This window comes from Saimiri boliviensis, chromosome 2 (assembly GCF_048565385.1).
Source record: "Saimiri boliviensis isolate mSaiBol1 chromosome 2, mSaiBol1.pri, whole genome shotgun sequence".
Classification (NCBI taxonomy): Eukaryota; Metazoa; Chordata; class Mammalia; order Primates; family Cebidae; genus Saimiri; species Saimiri boliviensis.
The window spans coordinates 131,856,274-131,878,556 of record NC_133450.1 but is presented as its reverse complement, the minus strand read 5'-3'; the positions used below and the strand labels follow the sequence as shown (position 1 = coordinate 131,878,556).

At 53.5% G+C, this 22,283-nt stretch overlaps 1 protein-coding gene and 1 long non-coding RNA gene across 4 annotated transcripts; one reads left to right on the top strand and one right to left on the bottom strand.

Moving 5' to 3' along the window:
• Positions 1-1,458: 1,458 nt before the first annotated feature.
• Positions 1,459-10,381, bottom strand: PLD4 (phospholipase D family member 4). Of its 3 annotated transcripts, XM_003933346.3 has the most exons (11): positions 9,865-10,377; positions 7,365-7,454; positions 6,736-6,929; positions 5,701-5,884; positions 5,216-5,336; positions 4,561-4,688; positions 3,724-3,924; positions 2,813-2,952; positions 2,522-2,687; positions 2,344-2,440; positions 1,459-2,109 (listed from the first exon to the last, which is right to left on the bottom strand). In XM_003933346.3, exons 1-11 carry the CDS (start codon positions 9,889-9,891, stop codon positions 1,919-1,921), a joined length of 1,539 nt encoding a protein of 512 aa, XP_003933395.1. In that variant the 5' UTR covers positions 9,892-10,377; the 3' UTR covers positions 1,459-1,918. The 3 variants fall into 3 exon arrangements, with proteins under 3 accessions (XP_003933395.1, XP_074250481.1, XP_074250482.1); XM_074394380.1 differs by lacking the exons at positions 1,459-2,109; positions 2,344-2,440; positions 2,522-2,687; positions 2,813-2,952 and having other exon boundaries at positions 2,959-3,924; positions 9,865-10,381; XM_074394381.1 differs by lacking the exons at positions 1,459-2,109; positions 2,344-2,440; positions 2,522-2,687; positions 2,813-2,952; positions 7,365-7,454 and having other exon boundaries at positions 2,959-3,924; positions 9,865-10,381.
• On the top strand, positions 2,435-13,510 carry LOC141583679 (uncharacterized). Its single transcript, XR_012516446.1, has 3 exons — positions 2,435-2,575; positions 10,456-10,580; positions 11,878-13,510. It is a non-coding gene; the product is annotated as an uncharacterized LOC141583679 (long non-coding RNA).
• Positions 13,511-22,283: the final 8,773 nt, after the last annotated feature.

The following is a 22,283-nucleotide window of genomic DNA, read 5'->3' as shown; positions in this document are numbered from 1 at the left end:
ATGGTTGCTGAGATTTGGAGCATGGATGGGGGACAGGAAGCCACAGGGAGCAGCCACAGGGAGCAGCCACTGCAACTGCCAGAACTCGGCTCAGTCAAGTGCAGCTCACATACACAGCAGCCCCCAGAGGCTCCTAAGGCCTTGCAGGGCTGTGTCGATCCCCATTCCCCTGCAGCATCTAGAGCAAGCTTTTCACAAGCCTGGGCAGGGAGGCAGGATGGGTGTAGACTTTCCGTACGAACAGAATGCTGAGGTCTAAGGTGTCCTTTAGATGGGGGAAGTATGAGATCAGCAATCGAACAGAAAAGTAACTTGTACTGTACCTGGAGATGAACTTGGCTAGCTTTCCCCACAGCAAAGAGGACTGAAGAAGGGTAGGAAAGTGATACCTCAAGACTGGGAGAGCGAGATCCTGGGATCTGTTCAGCACCCAGGGCTCCTGCACAATGCTGAGCCATTCCTGAACCCCAGAATAGCATGGCTCCGTGGACCTCCACCAGGGGAGGGGACCCTGTTGTCTTGGTCAGGAACCATCAGGCGAGATAAGCCAGGGTGCTTTGAGAAGGCTTCTGACCCAGGATTCATAGCAGAAGAGTGAGGACTGAGTCACCAAACCTGGGTTCAAATCCTGCATCTGCAGGACAGGTGCCCAGGTGGCTCCCAGGATAGGGTGAGCTCCAGTGGAGCTGCATCCAAGTCCTAGTCTCAGATTGGAGTCACCTTCCTGTCCCTCAGCTCAAATGCTTGTCCTCTCAGCCCCATCCACCAGTCCGGGGTCCTGCATCCTCAGGACAGCTCCGCACCCACATTCTTAAGCCCACCCTGTACAACAGCCTACAAACCGCACAGCTCTATGCACCCCTACCCTCTCCAGCCTGTCCCCTCATCCACGGCCCTAGGTCCCCTCCCTCTCACCCTCCGTGTCCCCTCAGCTGCAGGACCCTCCCTGCCACCATCCTGGGACTCTCAGCCCTGAGTCCCCTCCCTCTCTTCCCGCCCCCTCAGACCCAGGTTCCCCCTCTCCCTGTCCCCTCAGCCCCAGTCCCTTCTAGCCCTCCCCTCCCCTCAGCCCCGGGTCCCCTCCCGCCCTCTCTGTCCCCTCAGCCCCAGTCCCCTCCCGCCCTCCCCTCCCCTCAGCCCTGTCCCCTCCCGGTCCCCCCTTCCCTCAGCCCTGTCCCCTCCCGGTCCCCCCTCCCCTCAGCCCTGTCCCCTCCCGGTCCCCCCTCCCCTCAGCCCTGTCCCCTCCCGGTCACCCCTTCCCTCAGCCCTGTCCCCTCCCGGTCCCCCCTCCCCTCAGCCCTGTCCCCTCCCGGTCCCCCCTGTCCGGCGCCATGGAAGCCGCCCCCTGGCGGTGGGTGAGCTGCGCTGCGTCCCGGCCTGCGTTCGCTCCGCGGGCGTCCGACGTGTGTGTCCCGCTCGCAGCCGCAGGGCGGGAATTTCGGTCCCGGAGCGCGGCCGCGCGGCGCGGGGTGGGAGGAGGAGGGTTCGCGCCGCCCGCCCCGTCCGGTCCCCGCCCCGACCCGGGTTCTCGCTGACCCGGGACTGGCCGAGGCCGGCCACGGCGGACGCGCGAGGCGGCTTCGCAGGGGTGGACACGTGGAGCCGGGCCCTTGGCCAGAGAACGAAGGGCTGCGCGCGCGGGATCCACGCGGAGGCTCACGTCGGGAAGCCACGAGTGTATTTTAGACCCGGCCTGCGGCCTGGGAGCTCGAGGAGGGGCCTCCTGGAGCGCTCCCTGGAGGAGGTGGGGCTTGGCGGGGCCGAACTGGGAAATGAGAGCGCAGGCAGGCGGGGAGCGGCGCCCGGGCGGTCGCAGGTGGCTCCAGGCGGCTCCAGGCGCGGTGCCCACCCCGGGCCGCCTGCGGGAGGAAGCGGCTGAAGTCGAGGCCGGGGTCGCCGAGGGAAAACGGGGCCCGCCTCAGCCCCGCCAGACGCAGTCCTGGCCCGGAGCCAGTCCGTCCAGGCCGACGGCGTAGCGCGAGCTCCAGTCTCGCTCGAAGAGCAGCCGCAGCTGCTCCTGCACCCGGGGCCGCGCGCCGGGGCTCTGCGTGACCACCAGGCCCACCCCCGCCGTGCTGCTGAAGTAGTCCTCCGACCAGTTGGAGGTGCCTGCGGAGGGAGGAGGAGACGCTGGGGCGCCGGCTGCCCCGTCCCCCCGCTGACCCTGGACTCGGGGTTCCGGGGCTCTACGGGGCCAGATGACAGGCGGGTGGCCTGGTCCCCGGAACCGCACTGGAGACCCTACCCTCCTTCTGCAGCAGCCCCCCTGTTTGAAAATCAGCGCCTCCCCCGGCCGTTCCCGGCAGCCCTGGGGCCCGCCCGCCGCGCCCCGCGCGTGTGCACCTATGTAGGCTGCCTTGTCCGTGACCATGAACTTGCTGTGGTCCACCCTGCTGAACGGGATGTTGGAGTGGTTCCCCACGGGCACGATGAAGACTCTCTTAGGGGAGCAGAGGCAGCGCATGAGGCCAGGCCGGAGGAGGGCCCTGCCCCCCGCCCGCCCACTGGAGCGCGCCCTCACCACATCCACGGAGACGTTGGCCTCGGGATTGCTGAGCGCCTGCAGGGAGCGCAGGTAGGGGAACATGGCGGGGTCCGTGTTGAGCCCGCAGCCGACCAGCAGGCGCACTCGCACGCCCTTAGCGAAGGCCGCTGCGCGCAGCGCGTTGTCCAGCACTGGCCAGTACCTGGGGCAGGGAGGGGCGGAGTGCTCCCTATAAGCCCTGGGCCCAGCGGGGGTCCCAACAGGATGGGACTTGCCCGGGAGCTGCCAGTCAGCAGAACAGGCCGTGCACCTCTCACCCAGACCTACTTGCGGGGGTGGCTGAAGCGTGTGGTGGGGAAATACTCCATCACCGAGGCGTAGATGAAGTCCTGGGCGCTCCCCATCACTGCCAGCAGCGCCTCCAGGTCCGGAGTGCGGCCCCGGGGACAGAGCACCGGTGGTGATGCCTGTGAGGGGCGAGGGGTCCATGAGGGCGCTGCCAGCCTAGCCCATTCTGGACTTGTGACCCCACCATGCACCACCCAGAAGACCCCATGTGGTGCCTGGAAACGAGGAAAGAAGGGGTCAGCTCAACAGGGGCCCTGGGGACTGGCCCTGAGACCTGGCCGGGAGAGGGGAAGCAGCTGACCCACCCTGGGCTCCAGGCTGGACTGACCTCCCAGAAACAGTTCCCGGCCACAAGGAAGCTTCTCCACTCCCTTCAGGGTGCCACCCCCGCATCTCGGGAAGCTTCCCTTGTTTTGATGCAGTCTCTGCTGCAGACTAGTCCCTGTGCTGGCTGGAGGGCTGTCCACTCCCACCCCTGTAGGCTGATGAAGGAGGATCTGCCCACCCCTCAGTCTTCCCTTCCTTCCCTGCAGAGCAAGTGGGGTTCCCCTCCCTCTCCAGTGCCCAGCTAAGCCCCTTGGCGCTGCCCAGCAGTCTGGAGACTCCCAGGGCCCCAGGACCTCCCACCACCTCCCAGGCAGCCTGTTTTCCAGGGATGTGCTGCCTGGCCGTCCTCCTGGAGCTAAGCCTGCCTCCAGGCACAGCCCAGAGCCTGCTGATGCCAGCCTGCTGCTCACGCCAGGGCCACAGCCCCACCCACTGTGCTGGCTGCCTGAAGACCCAGCTGATGCTGCTGGTGTCTGCAGGGCCAGCCCAGTGGATTCCCTGTGGGTCTGGCCAGTCAGAGGAGAACAGGTGGTTCTGATGGGCTTCCTCTCAATCTGCCTTACTGAGAAGTAGGCAGTGGTGGGCACCCCATCAAAGAGGCCCCGGAAGGGCTGGAAGCGGTTGAAGTCAGATGAGAAGTTCTGAGGCCAGGTTTTGGGGAGGACAGCCTCAGGTGCCCCCAGCACCCAGTAGGTCTGGAAGGTCTTCTCCAGGTCTTGGGCCAGGTGGCTGCAGTTATAGATGACAGCGCCAAGCTCCTTCACCTGCAGGGACCAAAGTCAGGTGCTTCAGGAGAAAAGCCCCTCTGTGGGACCTCCACTCCCCTCTACCCAGGCCAGAGATGCCGGGGGAGGCGCAGCTCCTGCCCGATTGGTCCCCACTTGTGGGAAGCATTGTCTGTAGGAATCTGTAATAGAGTGGCTGGTGGAGGAGGGCCCAGCGGGGCCCTGTGGTTTTGAATATTGTATTCCAATGATCAAAGCAATACATGCTTATTACAAAAACAATAGAAAATGCATCAAGGCACAAAGAGGAAAATAAAATCATTCTTAATCCCACTGTCAATTGACACCCACTGTTGCCTTCGCCACGACCATTCTTTGATACCTTTCATGCATTGCTTTTCCTAAAAAGGCTCGTATTTTGTAATCTGCGTGTTTCCCTGGATAATGTGACTTGAACATCTTTCCGTGTCATTAAATGTCACTCCACAGCATGAGTTCATCGGCTGTGTAGAATTCGACCACTTATTAGACCAGTATCCAATTGTTTCTACCATGGCGACGTGAATAGGACTATATGACTTTTTCCAGATGCGCTGAGATGTGAGGCCAAGTCCCCAGGAGTGCAGGAGGGAAGAGCTCCAGGCGGGCCTCCTGTGTTAGGGCCCTGGCACTCACCTGTGTCAGGGACCGCCAGTCCATGTTGGCACTGCCCATGTATATGTGGCGTCCATCCACAACCCAGAATTTGGAGTGCAAAACGCCGCCGGTGAGCCTCCCCATGGGCACCTGTCGTACCTGGGCACCTGGGGGAGAGTTCAGGAAATGGGATGAACTCGGTCTTGCTAAGTGTCAGCTTCATGGTGAGCCTGATCCTAAGCTCTTGACAGTGTGGTGGACTCAGATGTCCTTGTAACAGTCCTACTAAGCGGCTGCTATTGTCATCCCCATTTCACAGATGAGGACACTGAGGGATAGACTGTCCCAGGACCCCTCCAGAGCCTGCCTTTGTAGTGACTGCCCATGGCCTCTCACTCCCCAGCCAGAGCTCCCAGCCTGAGCTTCACCCACAGGTCAGAGCTGCTGGGCTCAGCAGGGCCTCGAGGCCACCCATGCTCTGCCCTGTGGGAAATGACACTTTCGGGTTCTTGGAGCCAGCCCTGTGCCCAGGTGAAGCTGACTCAAAGGACCTCAGAACCCTGGGTCCTGCCCTCCTGGGGTGTCCTGGGCTCAGGACCTCACCTCATGCCCCTTTTCCTTGTCCCATGGTGCCAGCCAGACAGCCTATGCCTGACGCCAGGGCCCCAGGGCCAAGCATGGTGCAGGAACCCACCTTGGGAGGCCAGGACCTGCAGGTCGGTGGAATTCCTGGCCAGTGTTGGGCTGCTGGTGGCCACAGCCAGGGAAATGTTCCTGCCCAGCAGCTGCTGCAGCTTCTGCAGAAGGGCCTCTCCCTGCAAGGCCGGGCCAGCCATGAGAGCTGACCTTAGGCTGCCCTCTGCTCCACACCCCCACTAGGACCCATGCCCTCCTCAGGAGGTCCCCCTCTGACTGCCCACAGCTCAAGGTCAGGTCGAGTGTCTGGACCTGTGAGCCAAACTGCACCAAGGCACAGTCTGAGTGCTCAGTCCCCAGAGGCCCAGCTCTTCGATGCCACTGCCCTGAGAGCCCCCCAAAGGAGTGGCCTAACCCCTACTCCATGCTAGACCCTACCACTGTGCTGAGCCCCAGGCCTGAGACCCCTGCACAGAAGGGCAGCCTGACTTGCTGTGTTTCCAGCACCAGGTTGGGGGGGGCGGGGGGCAGGGCGGAGCGCACCAGCTGGGAAGATGAGTCGTTGACCCCGATGTCGGGTCCTGTGAGGGACCAGTAGTACGAGGCCACGTGGACACTCTCCTGGGCAGTGTCCAGCAGCTGCAACCAGGCCTGGCCCAGAGGCTGGGCAAAGGGGCTTCCAGCTGCAGATGGCAGGTCCTGGGGGATGCTTTCCACAAGGACAAGCCTGTGAAGAGAGCCACACTGGGTTCAGTATGGGTGCAGGAGCCCCCAGCCCACCTCACATCACCTGCCTCATCCGGCTGCCAAGCCAGGCGACTGCTGCTCAGGCGACCCCTGGACTGAGCCCAGGCTAAGCATGCAGGGTGCGGGTCGAAAGTATAGGCAGCAAAACAGACTGGGTAGGATGGGCCTGAGCCAGTATACTGCTGGGATGGGGACACCCGGGAGCAAGTTGGCAAGGAGCCTGATTGGGGGCTGCCTGGTCCAGAGCAGGCTAGACTGGGGGTCCTGGCCCCACCCAAACCTGAGGCGCTGCCCTCGGGAGCAGCTGCTCCTGAAGCGGGTGGAGTAAGCAGAGCCGCGGAGTCTGGGGTCTGGGGTGGCCTCCTGGTGTGGAAGCCCTTGGTGGTGGCCAGAGTTGGCGTGGAAGGGAAGGCTGGGCCAGGGGGATGTGTGCAGGATGGCCCAACAGGCTCCACCAGGGCAGACCTGGGATTCCAACCCCAACCGCAGGAAAGAAGAGTGAGAGGGAAGGCTGAGGGGCGGGAGGGCCAGTGACAGTGCCCTCAGGGATGGAAGGACTGGGGCTGAGCCTCAGCACAGGCAGTGGTCTCCAGCCTGTCAGAGCCCCAGGTTCCAGCTTCTGTTCGCTGCAAAAAGCACCCCACGCCTGCCCTGTCCCTAGCCCCCACTCCAGCTCACACTGTGGGGGCCCTCCCTGTGACCTGCACCTTCCTAGAGGAGCTGCCAGAGGGTTATCCCTCCCTTATCCCAAGGGCAGAAGCAGGCAGCAGCCTCAAACTGGGACCCGCCCATCCACTGATCCCCACCGCAGGCCTCCATGGGCTCACTTACCTGCAGGAGTCCCTCTGCTGCCCGGCGTCCGCTTCCAGGTGCTCCCAAGCTGGGCTGGAACCATGTCTCCAGGACCCGGGCACGTCCTTGGGGTGTACCTGGCCCCAGGTGGGAGGAAGGGCCACTTGCCACAGGAGGTAGGTGAGAGCCATGGACCCTAGCCACAGCAAAGTCAGCGCTCCCAGGACCTGCAACTGGAGGGGGCAGCACCCACAGGCTCACCAGGATGGGTAGGGGCTTGACCCCTGGCTGGGCCATCATGGCCTTTCCAGTGCTGAGACAGAGACCGTCTTGACTTCCCTGGACCTGGGCTGCCGCTGGCATGGGACTGGGGTGGACAAGGGACAGGGGAGGGCGATACAGAGAAAAGCCCCAGCCCAGGGTGGTGGCAGGGGTCGGGGGGCCCGCAGCCCACTCTGCAATGCTGTGGCTGGTGGTAACTGTCTGTCCTCAGCACCCACAGCAGGGGATAGAGGGAGGCTTGTCTTGCCCACTAGTCAGGGTGCGTCTGTTCCCCTCCTTGAGGGTGGAGGCTCCCTCAAGGCTGCTGTGTCCTCTCCACTCTGGCTCAGAGCTCTGGAAAGGCCATTGATCCCAGCCACCTCCTCCCTGGGGCCCCCTAGTCCTACCTTGCCAGCCTCTCTGTCCCATGGGTGGTGGGGCGGCGTGGCGCATGGCCACGTGGGGGCCACTGCTGCTCTCTGAAGAGGTTTCAGCATCTGCACAGGGCAGCCTGGCATCACCAGCAGCTCCAGCCCCACCCAGAACTGCCCCTCAGTGCCTGGGCAGCTGGGCACTGGGGGTGCTCCTGCACAGATACCCACACAAGCCCCTAAAAACCCTACTCCTGCCCAAGGTCACACCCTGGATGTTGGGGGGTGCTTTCCGCAAAGACAAACCACATGAGTGCAGGAACCTGCAGCTGGCCTCATGTCACCTGCCCTGTACGCCTGGCCAGGCCGGAGGGACTGCTGCTAAGGTTGCCCCCAGGGCTGAGCCCAGGCTGAGCATGTGGGGTGGGTGGGTGTCTGTGCCCGGATGCATGCCCTGGCTTTCCGTGTCTCTCCTTTCAAGATCTCCCGCTCAGTGGATATCTGGGTATTTGCGTCTCAGTTTCTGGTTTCAACCACAACTGAAACTAAGTCTGAAAGTGCCATTTCTGCTTTTGTCACTTGGTCCCCTCATTGCTGGCCTATAAATAACTGCTTCCCGGCCGGGCGTGGTGGCTCAAGCCTGTAATCCCAGCACTTTGGGAGGCCGAGGTGGGTAGATCACGAGGTCAAGAGATCGAGACCATCCTGGTCAACATGGTGAAACCCCGTCTCTACTAAAAACACAAAAAATTAGCTGGGCATGGTGGCGCGTGCCTGTAATCCCAGCTACTCAGGAGGTTGAGGCAGGAGAATTGCCTGAACCCAGGAGGCGGAGGTTGCCGTGAGCCAAGATTGCGCCATTGCACTCCAGCCTGAGTAACAAGAGCGAAACTCTGTCTCAAAAAAAAATAAATAAATAAAAATAACTGCTTCCCTCCTGGGCTGGGCTCCTGTCTTGGCCCCACGGCAGCCCCTCCTGGGAGCCACAGGTCAGAGGGGACAGCTGGGCAGCACCCTGGCTGGAGAGGCTAGGAGTGGAGAGGGCAGAGATGGTGGCTGAGTAGGACCCTGGCACTGCTGGGGGATGGGGGGTGTCCTCTGCTGCAGGGACTCGCCTTGTCTCCTCAGAGTGGTCACCCCACAAGGAGCTGGGAGCCAGGCCGTCGAGGCCCCGTGGGATGTGGGCTCTCATCCCCACTCCCACCGCCACCGCCAGAGCAAGCAGCCAGGCTGTCTCAGGTGCCACCATAGGAAGGGTGCCCCATGGGTACAGAGGTGTCCTCCCTGGATGCAGGGAGGGGCCTGTGCCCAGCCTGGTCATCTGGCTGGCCAGCCTCTGACTGAGACACCCACCAGGGCAGGAGCTGGCTGGCTCCTGGCCAGGATGGGGAGGTCTCTGAGGTTTGGGGCCTGGGCCTGGGCAGCACTGAATGTCTGTGTCTTTAGCCAGGCTGAGCACTGGGACCCAGGGGCTCTGTGGGTCTGGCCATTCACTGCGGTGCAGCCAGCTCAGCCTCCGGGTCTCTGGGGTTCGTCTGGGCTGTCCTCCCATGGGTCAGGGCTGAGGCCTTTGAGACCCTGGCCTGCCTCAGCATAAGGTGGGGAAGGCTGGGCCTGGGCTGTCTTCCCCGGAGACCAAGCATTACGGGGGTTTGGGGCTAGGCAGGTAAACCATGTGTGGGGACAGGGGACTCAGGCGAAGTCATTGTGGTCCAACTCCTCCCACACCGGGGAGTCCCTGCAGACGTGGGTTAGAGCCACCCCCACCCCAGAGCTGAACTCTGGGGGATGCTCCCACCCACCCCGCAGAGGGGACCTCATGATGCCCACTGTGTCCCCACTGTCCCTGGGGATTCAGGGCCCAGTATCAGGCCTGCTCCCCCCACCACCAACTCTCAGGAGAGGAAACATGAAATCCTGGGCTGTGGCTGGGCAGTGAGGTGCTGGGGCTGTCGTTGGAGAGCTGTTCCCCACCCTCCCTGCACTCACCAGAGAAAGCCCTTGCTCCCCAAACGCTCCAGGCAGACGGGCTGCCCCGAGCACTGAAGCCCCTGCAGTCCCCATCCTGGACTTGGAGCCTGTCCAAGGCCCCTCCCGGGACTGCAGACCCGAGTGCCTCACCACCTCCTCCTGCGATGGAACCTGGGAGACCGGCCAGCTGGCTTGGCTCGAGCTGAGAGACCCCTGGGGGATAGGACTGTAGCCCCCTAGTCCCATGGTAGATACGTGAGACCCTACAGACATCAAAGATCACGGCTGAAGGTGCCAGATTTCCTGCCCTCCAGAGCATTAGCATGGCTGCCAGTCTCAAGCTGAGATGGAAGAGGGCCCGGCTGTCACCTGGCTGGAGAGCCAGGGCCCTGGTTATCCCAGCTGCATGGACTGGGGAAGGAGCCAGTCACCTACAGGACCAGCTGGAAGTTGTATGACTCTCTGGACCTGGGGTTGCTGGGAGGCTGAGAGGCCCTAGAGGTGGACAGCAGCTCCTTCCCCAGGCCTGGCACTTCTCAGCTGCCCTGGCCTCGTTGGCACATACCTCTGGGGGTCCTGCCTTGGTGTCCATCCTGGCTCCAGTCGCAGACTGCAGGCCCTGAGCTCACAGGGCAGGTTCAGTGCCGCCTGCACTCCACGCCCGCCTCCTCCGCTCTGCAGCTGGCTGCTACCCTGCCAGCTACTTCCTCTTTGTTCTGAGAGGTCCCCCTCTCATCCGAGACAGAAACAGACGTCTGGAGCTGGGTGGGCAGGCTAGAGGGCAGGACTGGGGACCTTTACCTGCAGGAAAAATCTGTACCCACTCCCTCGAGGTGGAGGCCCTCCAGTCACAGGCTGTGTATCAGAGTCAAGCTCAGCTGCAGGCCACAGAGACCTAAGGAACGGTGGCTTAAGCAAGGCCGTTCATTTCTCTGGAACACTAAGCAGGTCCAGGGGCTGGAGGCGAGAAGTGGCATTGTTCCTCTGTCATTGGTAGCCACGTCCCTCTAGCTCTCAGATCCCACTCCCTAGGATCCCAACCTTCATGGCCTCACAGCGGCTGCTGGAGCTTGGCCGTTGTTTCGGTGGAAGTCCCCCAGGGCGTTGTGATCCCCTCATTGCTGGCCTATAAATAACTGCGTCCTTTGATCTGCAGGGAACTTGATCTAGAAATTAGTCACGTGGCTACACTTGACTGAAAGGGAGGCTGGGCTGCGGAGGCAACTAGGGTCCTTATTCTGGAGGATGAAGCTGCGGCTACTCACTGGTGTATCTGAAAAGGTAGGCTGGGCTAGAGGCTCCCAGTGAGGGGCTCTGCCTCCCCCTCCCCACCCCTGACCGGGGTCCCTGAGTAAGGTGTGGGACCTTGAGAACAGCCCCCACTCTCAGTGAGGTCTGGGTGTCTACCCTTGGCTCCTCCTTGTAAGACCTATGTAGGGCAGGGGTCCAGGGTGCTGGCCTCAGGGTGCCTGCAGGACACCAGTCAGGAGGGTGCAGTTCCCAAGGATGGGGCCTGTTGGCTGCACCCCTGGGGCCAGTCTGGGTGGGCCAGGAAGTGAATGGGGAAGAGATCCACTCTCCCCTGGTCCGTTCAAATCCCCTCATCTTCTTGCTGCCCCAATGTGGCCCTGAGGTCAGTCCTTACCTCCCAGCCATGGTCTGGGTGCCTCTGCTCTCAGGCTGGGTTGCTGGATGCCTGAATGCAGCTGTACCCCAGGCATGCCCCAAAGGTTGGATCCTCTAGGGACTCTGGATGAGAGTTACTCTGGGCATGGGGAGGGGCAGCCAGGTGGGCCCTGCTGTGACATTTGCAGAGCTGGAGCATGACGAGGAAGGGAGGCTGCCTTCCTGGCACTCAAGTTAACGGCAGTTAGAGCAGGTTCCCTTCTGTCTTGACAAGAATGGCATGTGAGGACCTGGAAGGCCCCGGGCAAGTGGAGGGCCCCAGGGCTCCTTGGAGCACTCAGAAGTCGGTTCAGCAGTGCCAGCCCCAGCCAGCCCCACTCTCTGATGTCCCGAAATTGTGAGGGGCCTCGAAAGCCCACATGCTACACCCGGCTCGTGGGTGCAAGCTCACGCAGCCCCAGAAAACCATCTGGTCGCCTCGCCTGGCCACCCCTCAGGCCAGCAGGACTGGGCACAGCTCCGGCAGCTCTACCTTGGAAAGATGGATCCAGGCTTGGGGACGTTTGAGCAGGAAGTCCTGGGCCTTGGGGCTCAAGGGTTGGTGGACCATCTTCCTTACCCCTCAGGCTGCTTACCCTGGAAAAAAGACTGAGGCTGGAAGGGGGCTCTAGACTTGGGGCCCAGCAGGCTCCTCTGCGGCTCCGAGGCTGGGTGTGTGGCCAGGACCCACACAACGGCAGCTCCGTGCCAGCTCTGCCCCTGCCACAGCAGGCCCCCGCCTGAGGTCTAGGGCCCTTGGGGCCCATGGGTGTGGGGAGGGATTTGGGGCATTTCCCATGAAGCAAAACACTTTTTCTTTAATTTTCTTTGTTATTTCAAAAATTATTTTCATGGGAAAATATGACTCATTGTTTGTCAGCAGAGCTAAGGTGTTTTTTTCATCCCAAACAAGCATAGGCTGCCAGAACCGGCTTATGGAAGCTCTTAAACCCCACAGCAAACACATCAGATACGCTTCACCTTGTGGTGGCTGTGTCCTGATAAGCCCATTGTAGATGGAAGCTGAAAATATTCTAAGGTGATAATGAAGAAAAAGAGACATGGCCCAAATAACCAAAACCAGAAACAAAAAAAGAGACATTACAACTGATAGCACAGAAATACGAAAGATCACGGAGACCACATGAGAAACTGCACGCCCACGAACTGGAAGCCCGGAGGAAATGGAGATATTCCGTGCAGCCTGCCAAGATTGAATCAGGAAGAAACAAAAAACCTGAACAGACCAATAAGAAGTAATGAGATTGGATCAGTAATAAAAATCTCCCAGCAACAACACAAAAGGCCTATAGATGGGATGGCTTCACGACTAAATTCTACCAAACTTACAAGAAAGAACTAATGTCACTTCTCAAACTGTCCCAAAAAACTGGAGAGGAAGGATTGTCATTCTATGAGGCCAGCATTACCTTGATACCAACACCAGGCAAGGACACAAAAAAGAAACAAACAAGAAACAAGTAAGGTAACAAAAAGAAAACTACAGGTCAAAGTCTATTTTATCAGAGATGAGAATTGCAACTCCTGCTTTTCTTTGCTCTCCATTTGCTTGGTAGATCTTCCTCCATCCCTTTATTTTGAGCCTTTGTGTATCCTTGCATGTAAGATGTGTTTCCTGGATACAGCACACTGATGGGTTTTGGCTTTTTATCCAATCATTCATTGAATCCTAAATATTTTGTGATTGCCTGTATTAATTCTTCTTTAATCCAAAGACTATTTAGTATTGTCGTTTTTTGTTCCAAGTCACACACAGTCTTTGGATTTTATTTTAACTGATTTGGAGTTTCATTGCATTTTAGTCAGAGAACACTGATCTGGTTTGGCTGTGTCCCCACCCAAATCTCAGCTTGAATTGTATCTCCCAGAATTCCTACTTGCTGTGGGAGGGACCCAGGGGGAGGTAACTGAATCAGGAGGGCCAGTCTTTCCCGTGCTATTCTTGGGATAGTGAAGAAGTCTCAGGAGATCTGATGTGTTTATCAGGGATTTCCGCTTTTGCTTCATCCTCATTTCTCTCTTGCTGCCGTTGTGGAAGAAGTGCCTTTCACCTTCCACCAGGATTCTGAGGCCTCCCCAGTCATGTGGAACTGTAAGTCCAATTAAACCATTTTGAGTTCCCAGTTTCAGGTATGCTTTTATCAGCAGTGTGAAAATGGACTAAATATAAACACTGTATGATGCATATGATGTTGGTCCTATGGAATTTACTGAGGCTGTTATTGTGCTCTGATTTATGGTCAATTTTGTAAATGTTCTACAAATAATCAAAATGTATTTTCTGTTGGGTATAAATTACATATTTGCATATAATTGTATGCACACATTATTAAACAAGTTGTTCAGAGCTGTATACTTAATAAATTTTGTCTGCTTGCTCTATAAACTTATGAGAGGGATATGTTAAAATATTCAAATAAAATAGTTGATTTATCTAAAAAAAAAAAAAAAAGAAAACTACAGGTCAATATTCCTGATGTATATATACACAAAAACCCTCAACGAAATGCTACAAATTGAATGTGACAGCACATCAAAAACATAATACATTGTGACTAAATGGGATTTATCCTGAGGATGCAAGGATGGTTCAACATACACAAATCAATACAGGCGATACGTCGAATCCACAGATTGAAAGACAAAAACCGTATGATTATCTCAATAGATGCAGAGAAAGCATGTGATAAAATTCAACATCCCAGCCGGGCACAGTGGTTCAAGCCTGTAATCCCAGCACTTTGAGAGGCTGAGGTGGGCAGATCACCCAAGGTCAGGAGTTCGAGACCAGTTTGGCCAACATAGTGAACTCTTGTCTCTACTAAAAATACAAAACATCAGCCAGACATGGTGGCACGTGCTTGTAATCCCAGCTACTCAGGAGGCTGAGACATGATAATTGCTTGAACCTGGGAGGTGGAGGTTGTAGTGAGCTGAGATCACACCACTGCACTCCAGCCTGGACGACAGAGCAAGACTCTGTCTCAAAAAAGAAAAGAAAAGACAACAAAAAACTAGGCCAAAAAAAAAAAAATTCAAGATCCCTTCTTCATGATAAAAACTCCCAACAGTCTCAAAAAGTGATTCACGTCTGCAATCTCAGGGTTTTGGGAGGCCAAGATGGGAGGATCACTTGAGACCAGGAGTTTGAGACCAGCCTGCACAAACAGAAGCTCATAATCCCAGCACTTTGGAAGGCTGAGGTGGGCAGATCACTAGAGGCCAGAAGTTTGAGACAGGCATGGCCAACATGGCGAAACCCCGTCTCTACTAAAAATATAAAAATTAGCCAGGTGTGGTAGTCACAGCCACTCGAGAGGCTGATGCAGGAGAATCACTTGAACCCAGGAGGTGGAGGTTGCAGTGAGCCGAGATCACACCACTGCACTCCAGCCTGGGTGACAGAGTCTGTTAAAAAAATAAATAGGCTGGGTGTGGTGGCTCACATCTGTAATCCCAGCACTTTGGGAGGCCAAGTTGGACGGATCACTTGAGGTCAGGAGTTTGAGACAAGCCTGGCCAACATGGCAAAACCCTGTCTCTACAAAAATACAAAAGATTAGCCAGGTGTGATGGCAGGCACCTGTAATCTCAGCTACTCCAGAGGCTGAGGCAGGAGAATCGCTTTAATCCAGGAGGCGGAGGTTGCAGTGAGCTGAGATCACACCATTACACTCCAGCCTGGGTGACAAGAGAAAAAAAAATCATGCAAAGGATCTAAATAGACATTTCTCAAAAGACATACAAATGGCCAACAGACATATGAAAAAAACTTTGTATCAGTAGCTGTCAGCGAAATGCAAATCAAAACCACAGTGAGATGCATCTCACCCCAGTTAGAATGGTTGCTTTCAAGAAGACAAAAAATAAATACTGACAAGGAAGCCAAAAAAAGGGAACTCTTATAACGCTGTTGGTGGGAAGTTAGTAAAGCCATTATAGAGAACTGTACGGAGGTTTCTCAACAAACCAAAATTAGAACTACCATATGATCCAGCAATCCCACTACAGAGAATTTACCCAAAGGAAAGGAAATCAGTTTATCAAAGGGGTTCCTGTGCTCCCATATTTACTGCAGCAGTATTCACAATAGCCAAGATATGGAGTCCACCTGTCTATCAAGGATGAACGGGTGAAGAAAGTGTGGTATATAGACACAATGGGGTACTGTTTGCTCATGAAAAGAATGAAGTCCTGTCATTTGCAGCAACATGGATAGAACAGGAGGTCCCTCTGTTCAGAGAAAAGCCAGGCACAGAAAGACAAACATCATATGTTCTTACTCACATGTAGGAGCGTAAAAAGTTGACCTCTAAAAGTAGAGAACAGAACGGTAGATTCCAGGGTCTAGGAAGGGCGTGTGGGTGCGTGAGAAACAAACCCACCCATCCAAACCCAAAGAATGGACTCAGAGACCCAGAGAACAGCGTGAGACTTTTAATAACAGTCTTGCAACATTGGGTGTCTGATGGGCAGGCACACCCAACACAGTTTCAACAAGCAGTTTATCCCCTAGTGTGCGGGTCCATCCCCCGTTCCTCATAGGCTGAGTACTGTGGCCGGGGTGGGGCAGGGGGGTCACAGTCTTCCCGGACATCGCCTGTTGGTTGTTGGGAAGGGGCTTTAGGTGTTTTCTTTAGGGTTGTCCTCCTTCCTGGCTAGCTCAGGGGCTTTTCAATTACTTGACTTATGACCTAAGTAGCTGGGCAGGCTGATAAGAATAGATAAAGTGAGCTGTTTTGCAGGCTAGTAAACTTTCATCTTAGACTAAACTTCTTTGTTTTGGGTGAGGGTAACTTAAGTGGCGGGACGGGGCAGGGGGTGGGGGGCGGACACAAGCAGGCTTCGGCTATCCAAGTAGGGGCCTAGTATATCCTCTTTCTTCTGTAGTTTGCTGACCTAAGCCGACTTAAGGCACTTTGTCATGGAAACGGACCACTGCATACGTTATTTCCTTCAGGTGCACGGGAGGACAGAAAGACGATGCTTAACGAGTACAAACACATGGTGAAATGGAAGGGGTACTAATGTTTGACAGCAGATTATAGTTGACAACGCATTGTTTATTTCAAAATAGCTGCAGGAGAGGACTTGGAATGTTCCCAACACATGGAAACGACAAATACTTGAAGTGATGGACACCCTAAATACTGAGTTATTACACATCCTATGCATGTAATAAAATCTTTCATGTACTCTGTGAATATGTAGAAAAATTATGTATCAATTCAGAATATATCATGTCAAAAATGCAGGCTGGGTGAGGTGGCTGTGATCCCAATACTTTGGGAAGATTAGGCGGGCAGATCACTTGAGCCCAGGAGTTCAAGACCAGTATGGGCAATATGGCATAACCCTGTGTCTACAAAAAAATACAAAAATTAGCTGGGCATGGTGGTGCATGCCCATGGTCCCCATAGGCTGAGACACAAGAATCGCTTGAATCCGGGAGGCAGAGGTTGCAGCAAAAGCCGAGATTGCATCACTGAACTCCAGCCTGGGCAACAGAGCAAGACTCCATCTCAAAAGAAAAGGCATTTTGCATTTAATATCCCTAACCTTCTGAACATCATAACATAGCCTGACCTTAGACATAATCAGAACACTTGCAGACATTTCTTTTTGTTATTGTTGAGACAGAGTCTCACTCTGTCACCCAGGCTGGAGTGCAGTGGTGCAATCACAGCTCGCTGCAACCTCTGCCTCCTGGGTTTAAGCAATTCTTCTGCCTCAGCCTCCCAAGTAGCTGGAGTTACAGGCGTGTGCCACCACACCCAGTTGTTTTGTACTTTTAGTAGAGATGGGGTTTCACTATGTTGGCCAGGCTTATCTTGAACTCCTGAACTCGTGATCTGCCCTCCTAGGCCCCAGCAAAGTGCTGGGGTTATAGGCGTGAGCCACCACACGCAGCCAACTTAACAGACATTTCTGAAAAGCAGACCTAAAGGCCGGGTGAGGTGGCTCACGTCTGTAATCCCAGCACTTTGGGAGGCCAAGGTGGGCGAATCACCTGAGGTCAGGAGTTCAAACCAGCCTGACCAACATGGTGAAACCCCGTTTCTATTAAAAAAATATTAGTCAAGTGTGGTGGCAGGTGCCTGTAGTCTGAGCTACTTGGGAGGCTGAGTCAGGAGAATTGCTTGAACCCAGGAGGCAGAGGTTGCAGTGAGCCAAGATTATACCACTGCACTCTAGCCTGGGTGACAGTAAGACTCTGTCTCAATTAAAAAAAAAAAAAAAAAAAAGACATACATGGCCAACAGGCATATGATTTCACCCTAGAGCTGGGCGAAGTCCCCTAACACAAAGCCCACCTTATAATGAAACATTAATATCTTGTGTAATTTATTGAATACTACACTGAAAGTGAAAAACAGAATGGCTGCGTGGATGCTCAAAGCATGGTTTCTACTGAAGATGTATCATTTTTGCACCATCATAAAGCTGAAAATCATTAAGTTGGATTGTTCTAAGATGGGGACCATCTGTACTTGAATCGTGGGGAGTGCAGCTTTCACGAAAGGAAGAGTCAATTGATGCGGCACACTTGATTGTCTTATTTAAGAAATTGCCACAAGCATTCCAGCCTTCAGGAACCGCCACCCTGATCAGTCAGCAGCCATCAACACAGAGGCCAGACCTCTACCAGTAGAAAGAAGACAACTCCCCAAAGGATCAAATGATCATTAGCATTTTTTAGCAATGAAATATTTTAAAATTAAGGTATGTACAGCTTTTTTTCAGCTTAATGCTATTTCACACTTACTAGACTATGGTGAAGTGTAAAGATAACTTTTAGACGCACTGGAAGACTAAAACATTGTGTGACATACTTGCTTTACTGCAGTGGCTTGGAGTTGAGTCAGCAACACTTACAACATGTATGTGATTCCTGCTGGTGAGGCATGATGAAAGCTTGAATCTTTCTCTCTACATCTAGCGCTCGACTTACGACCACAGTCGGGACCGTGGAACGGTCATAACACTTGGATTTGGTCGTACGTTGAGTAGGCTCTATGTACAGTTGAAGTGGTGCACGCGGAGATGGTAGTGCTGCCGGAAGCGGGTCTGCACTGTCGTACGCCCAGCTGGGCAACGTTTGCGCTGCCAGACGCGGAACAGTCGTGGCTAGGGATCGTGGTCGTAAAGTCGAATGGTTGTAAGTTGCATAGGTCGTAAGTCGATCAATACCTGTACCAATTTTCAGGGTAAGGGGCTTGTGCCATGGGCCATCTCTGATGGTGGCATGTGAGTTTTTGTTTGCTTTTTGCTTGAGTTTTCTTTCTTTGACTTTTTGGTGTATCATGACGGACTCACAGATTATTATCTATTTAGTGTGCTTTGCTCCAGTTCAGTCATCATTCTTTGGTCAGTGGGAGTCCTTTCATCATTTTTGCTGAAAAATTTTAAAGTAATGGGCAGATAGAAATGATATTTTACCTCTAAACACTTCAGTATGCATTAATGAATAAAGAAAGAAAAAATTCTGCAGAATCACACCATTATCCCCACTAACAAAAACCAATCATTCTGGCCACTATATTCTGTTTTCTTGATTCCAGTACTCTCCACATCTTCATTCCACTGCTTTCTGGCACAAGATGTTCCAGCCTTATCTTATTACACGTTTCCTGCACTAGACCTGGACTCAGCTACTTACTGAGGCGTCCATGGATCTTTACAGTGGGGAATTGGCATTTAGAAACCCAAGTTGAGGCCGAGCGCGGTGGCTCACTCCTGTAATCCCAGCACTTTGGGAGGCTGAGGTGGGCAGATCACGGGGTCAGGAGATCGAGACCATCCTGGCTAACATGGTGAAAGCCCGCCTCTACTAAAAATACAAAAAATTAGCTGGGCGTGGTGGCACACACCCGTAGTCTCAGCTGCTCAGGAGGCTGAGGCAGGAGAATCGCTTGAACTCAGGAGGTGGAGGTTGCAGTGAGCCAAGATCACACCACTGCACTCCAGCCTGGGCAACAGAGCAAGACTATGTCTCAAATAGACAACAAACCAACAAATAAAGAAACAGAGAAACTCAAGTGAAATCATGAGTTCCAATTCAAATTTAACATTAAAAGTTTTTCTTAGGCTGGGTACTGGGTCATGTACCTACTTTTCCCTACATTTTGAAGTTTGTAAAAATGGGATAAAATATTCTTTAAAATTTTGGCAGTATGTGTAAATCTGTCTTAGATTTTTGATGTCTTTATGGAAAGATTTTAACTTCTAAATTTATTTTAGGATTATAGGATTCTTCAGGCTTTTTTTCCTCTATGAATCAAATTTGGCACATAATATTTTTCTAGAAATGGGCCATTTTGTGTAATTTTTCAAGTCAACTTGCTAAATTGTTCATGTGGCCTCTGCTGCATCGTAGAGCAGCTGGCCTCTATTTCCTCAGTAGGTTTTTGTGCCTCTAACTGGTCTTTTCCTTGGGAGATCTTGTGGTAGTTTTATTAATTTTTTCAAGAAATCAACTTTATATATTTTAGTTCTAATTTAGTTTTGTTTCTCATTTATTTCTGTTTTACCTTTATCTTCATCCTTCTACTTTCTTAGTATATTCCTGTTGTTATTTTTAGACTTCATTCAGTTGGATGCTTAACTTTTTTTTTTTTTTTTTTTTTTTGAGACCGGCTGGAGTGCAGTGGTGCTATCTTGGCTCACTGCAACTTTTGCCTTCTGGGTTGAAGTGATTCTTCTGCCTCAGCCTCCTGAGTAGCTGGGATTACAAGTGCATGCCACCACGCCCAGCTAATATTTGTATTCTAGTAGAGATGGGGTTTCACCATGTTGGCCAGGCTGGTCTTGAACTTCTGACCTCAGGTGATCTGCCCACCTCGGCCTCCCAAAGTGCTGGGATTAGAGGTGTGAGCCACAGCAGCTAGCTAGATGATTAATTTTTTTTTTAATTTAGTCATTTTGTTTACAATAGAAACTCTGGGAATTCAAAATTAACATCCTTGTCCATGAGCTTCTTAACAGACACCAGAAAAGGTTTCAACCTTGTGTTCCACATCGCGCTGCTGTGCTTGGTCCAAACGAATCTTTATGAGCTGCTGCCATCCAGTTTCATGCGAATTCTCTTGCCCACAGTTTCATTTGTGAAGACCAAGTCCTCAAGGACAGCCTCGTGCACAGCTGTCAGAGCGCAGCTCCCGGGACGCTTTGGCCTCTTTTTTTGTACGGCTTTTTCATGTTGGCTTAGGCAGAATTCTCCTCTGAGCAATAAAGGTGACATGCTTCCCAGTAAACTGTTTCTCCATTTGCGTAGTATCCAGACTTGGATTTTCTGGAAAGATTTCAGTTGAGAAATGGGAATAAAGATTATAATAGCTTTCCGACGACCACCAACTTCAATTTCCTTGGCTGCCATAATATTCAACTCCCTGAGCTGAGCCTTGAGGTCCCAGTTCATCTCCAGCTCCAGAAGAGCCTGGAAGATGCCAGACTCCAACTCGTCCGGCTTCCCGCCATTGAGCTTCACGATTTCGGCGCTCGAACTGAACCTGGCCTTCTCCCTGCTGAGCACCAGCGTAGGGAGACCGGATGCCTCACTTTTTAGTTTTCGGCTCTTCTTTACTAATGTAAGTGTGCCATGGATACATTTTCTGTAGAATTCTGTTTTTGCTGCATCCCACAAAATTTCCTACGGAGCACTGGTATTATTATTTTGTTCTAAATATTTTACATTTTCTTTCATTCACGAATGATTTAGAAATCTGATATAGCCAGATGTGGTGGCTCACGCCTGTAATCCCAGCACTTTGGGAGGCCAAGGTGGGCAGATCACCTGAGGTCAGGAGTTCAAGACCAGCCTGACCAACATGGAGAAACCCCATTTCTACTAAAAGTACAAAAATTAGCCCAAGCTGGTCTGGAATTCCTGACTCACGCAATCCTCCCATCTTGGCCTCCCAAAGTGCTGAGATTATAGGCATGTGCCACTGTGCCCTGCTCCCTCCTTCACTCTTGAATAATTCTTAAGTTGGGTACAAAATTATTGGTTGTTATATTCTTATAAGTTGAAGATACTGACTTCTGAACCATATTGTGGCTATGGAGAAATATGCGCCAACCTAATTGTTGTTCCTTTGAAAACAGTTTCTCTTATCTCTCTGTTTGTTTTTAAGGGTTTCTCTTCGTCTTTGAGGTTTGGCAGTTTCAACGTAATGTGTCCAGGTTAGCTGTATTCTTCTGCGTTCTGCCTGGGACTTGTGCAGCTTAAACTTAAGGATTTGTGCTTCTGGTTATTTCTGCATGGATCTCAGCCATTATCTCATTGACTATCGCCTCCTCCCATTTATTTATCCTCACGCTGCAAAACTCATTAAATATATTCTGGGCTTTTTCATTCTATCTTTCATGTCTCGTAATCTCCTTTGACATTTTACATGTCTTCATCCCATTTCTGCATCTGTCTAATTTCTGATGATCAACCTTCCCATGTGCAAGTTGTTTCTTCAGCTCTGTTTATTAGTTGGTCAACTTTCCCTGAGGTTTCAATTTCTCACTGTGGAATTTCCTTCTCACCCACGGCCAGGGGATAGATGAGTTTCCTTGGGTTCACTGCAGCCACAAGTTAGGTTTATCCGGCCACTTTTCCTGACCTTCAAACACCCGTCTCTGAGCAGAATTCTCAATTTCATCTCTTCCCTCTCACAGCACAAGGCCTCATCCCCTTACTCAGTGGAGGGAACATCTCGGGTGCTGAGCCAGTAGGGCTATATCTGGGCCCGTAAACACCAGAGATACTGCAGTGTCCGCTCCCTGCTCATCCTGGCTTTCAGTTCCCACTCCGTTTCTGGCACATGGGGATTTCCCTTTCTTGCCTGTAATGGTGTCTAAGTTTGATTTTACTTTTAGCTAACATTTCTAGCTGTTTCAAGGGGTAGGGATTAAGCAGGGGCAGAGAAGTTGGGCAGAAGATGGTTGCTAAGAGGCAGAAAAGCCATGATAGATTTTGGCAAACTCACAAGGCTCAGGAGATAGACAACTGGCTCTCAGGCCTGCCAGCACCACCAGGACTGGGGTGGAAATTATTCAGAGAATAGAGGATCTGAGAAGAGAGCTGGACTTCTTGTGCTGGTTTTCCTCGTGAGGGAGTAGCTAATTCTCACTGGACGTGAGAGTCACATTCAGCTCAGCTAATAGGCGGAGCGTTGAGTGGCTGAAGAGTTCAGTGAAACTTCACTAATTATGGCTTGGGGGAAGCAAAATGAAGCCCAGGACTTCCTTCAAAGGAGGAGGGTGTTGCTGAACCCTCCTGGCTTGCAGTTGAGACCCCAGAGGGGTGTG

Excerpts from the sequence above, each read along its gene's own strand:
- PLD4 (XM_074394380.1), bottom strand. The coding sequence starts at position 9,891 with ATGGACACCAAGGCAGGACCCCCAGAG. Across the intron at positions 4,689-5,215 it reads GCAGGTCCTGGCCTCCCAAG|GTGCCCAGGTACGACAGGTG; the intron begins GTGGGTTCCTGC and ends ACTCTCCCCCAG. Across the intron at positions 3,925-4,560 it reads ACTGGCGGTCCCTGACACAG|GTGAAGGAGCTTGGCGCTGT; the intron begins GTGAGTGCCAGG and ends TGGTCCCTGCAG.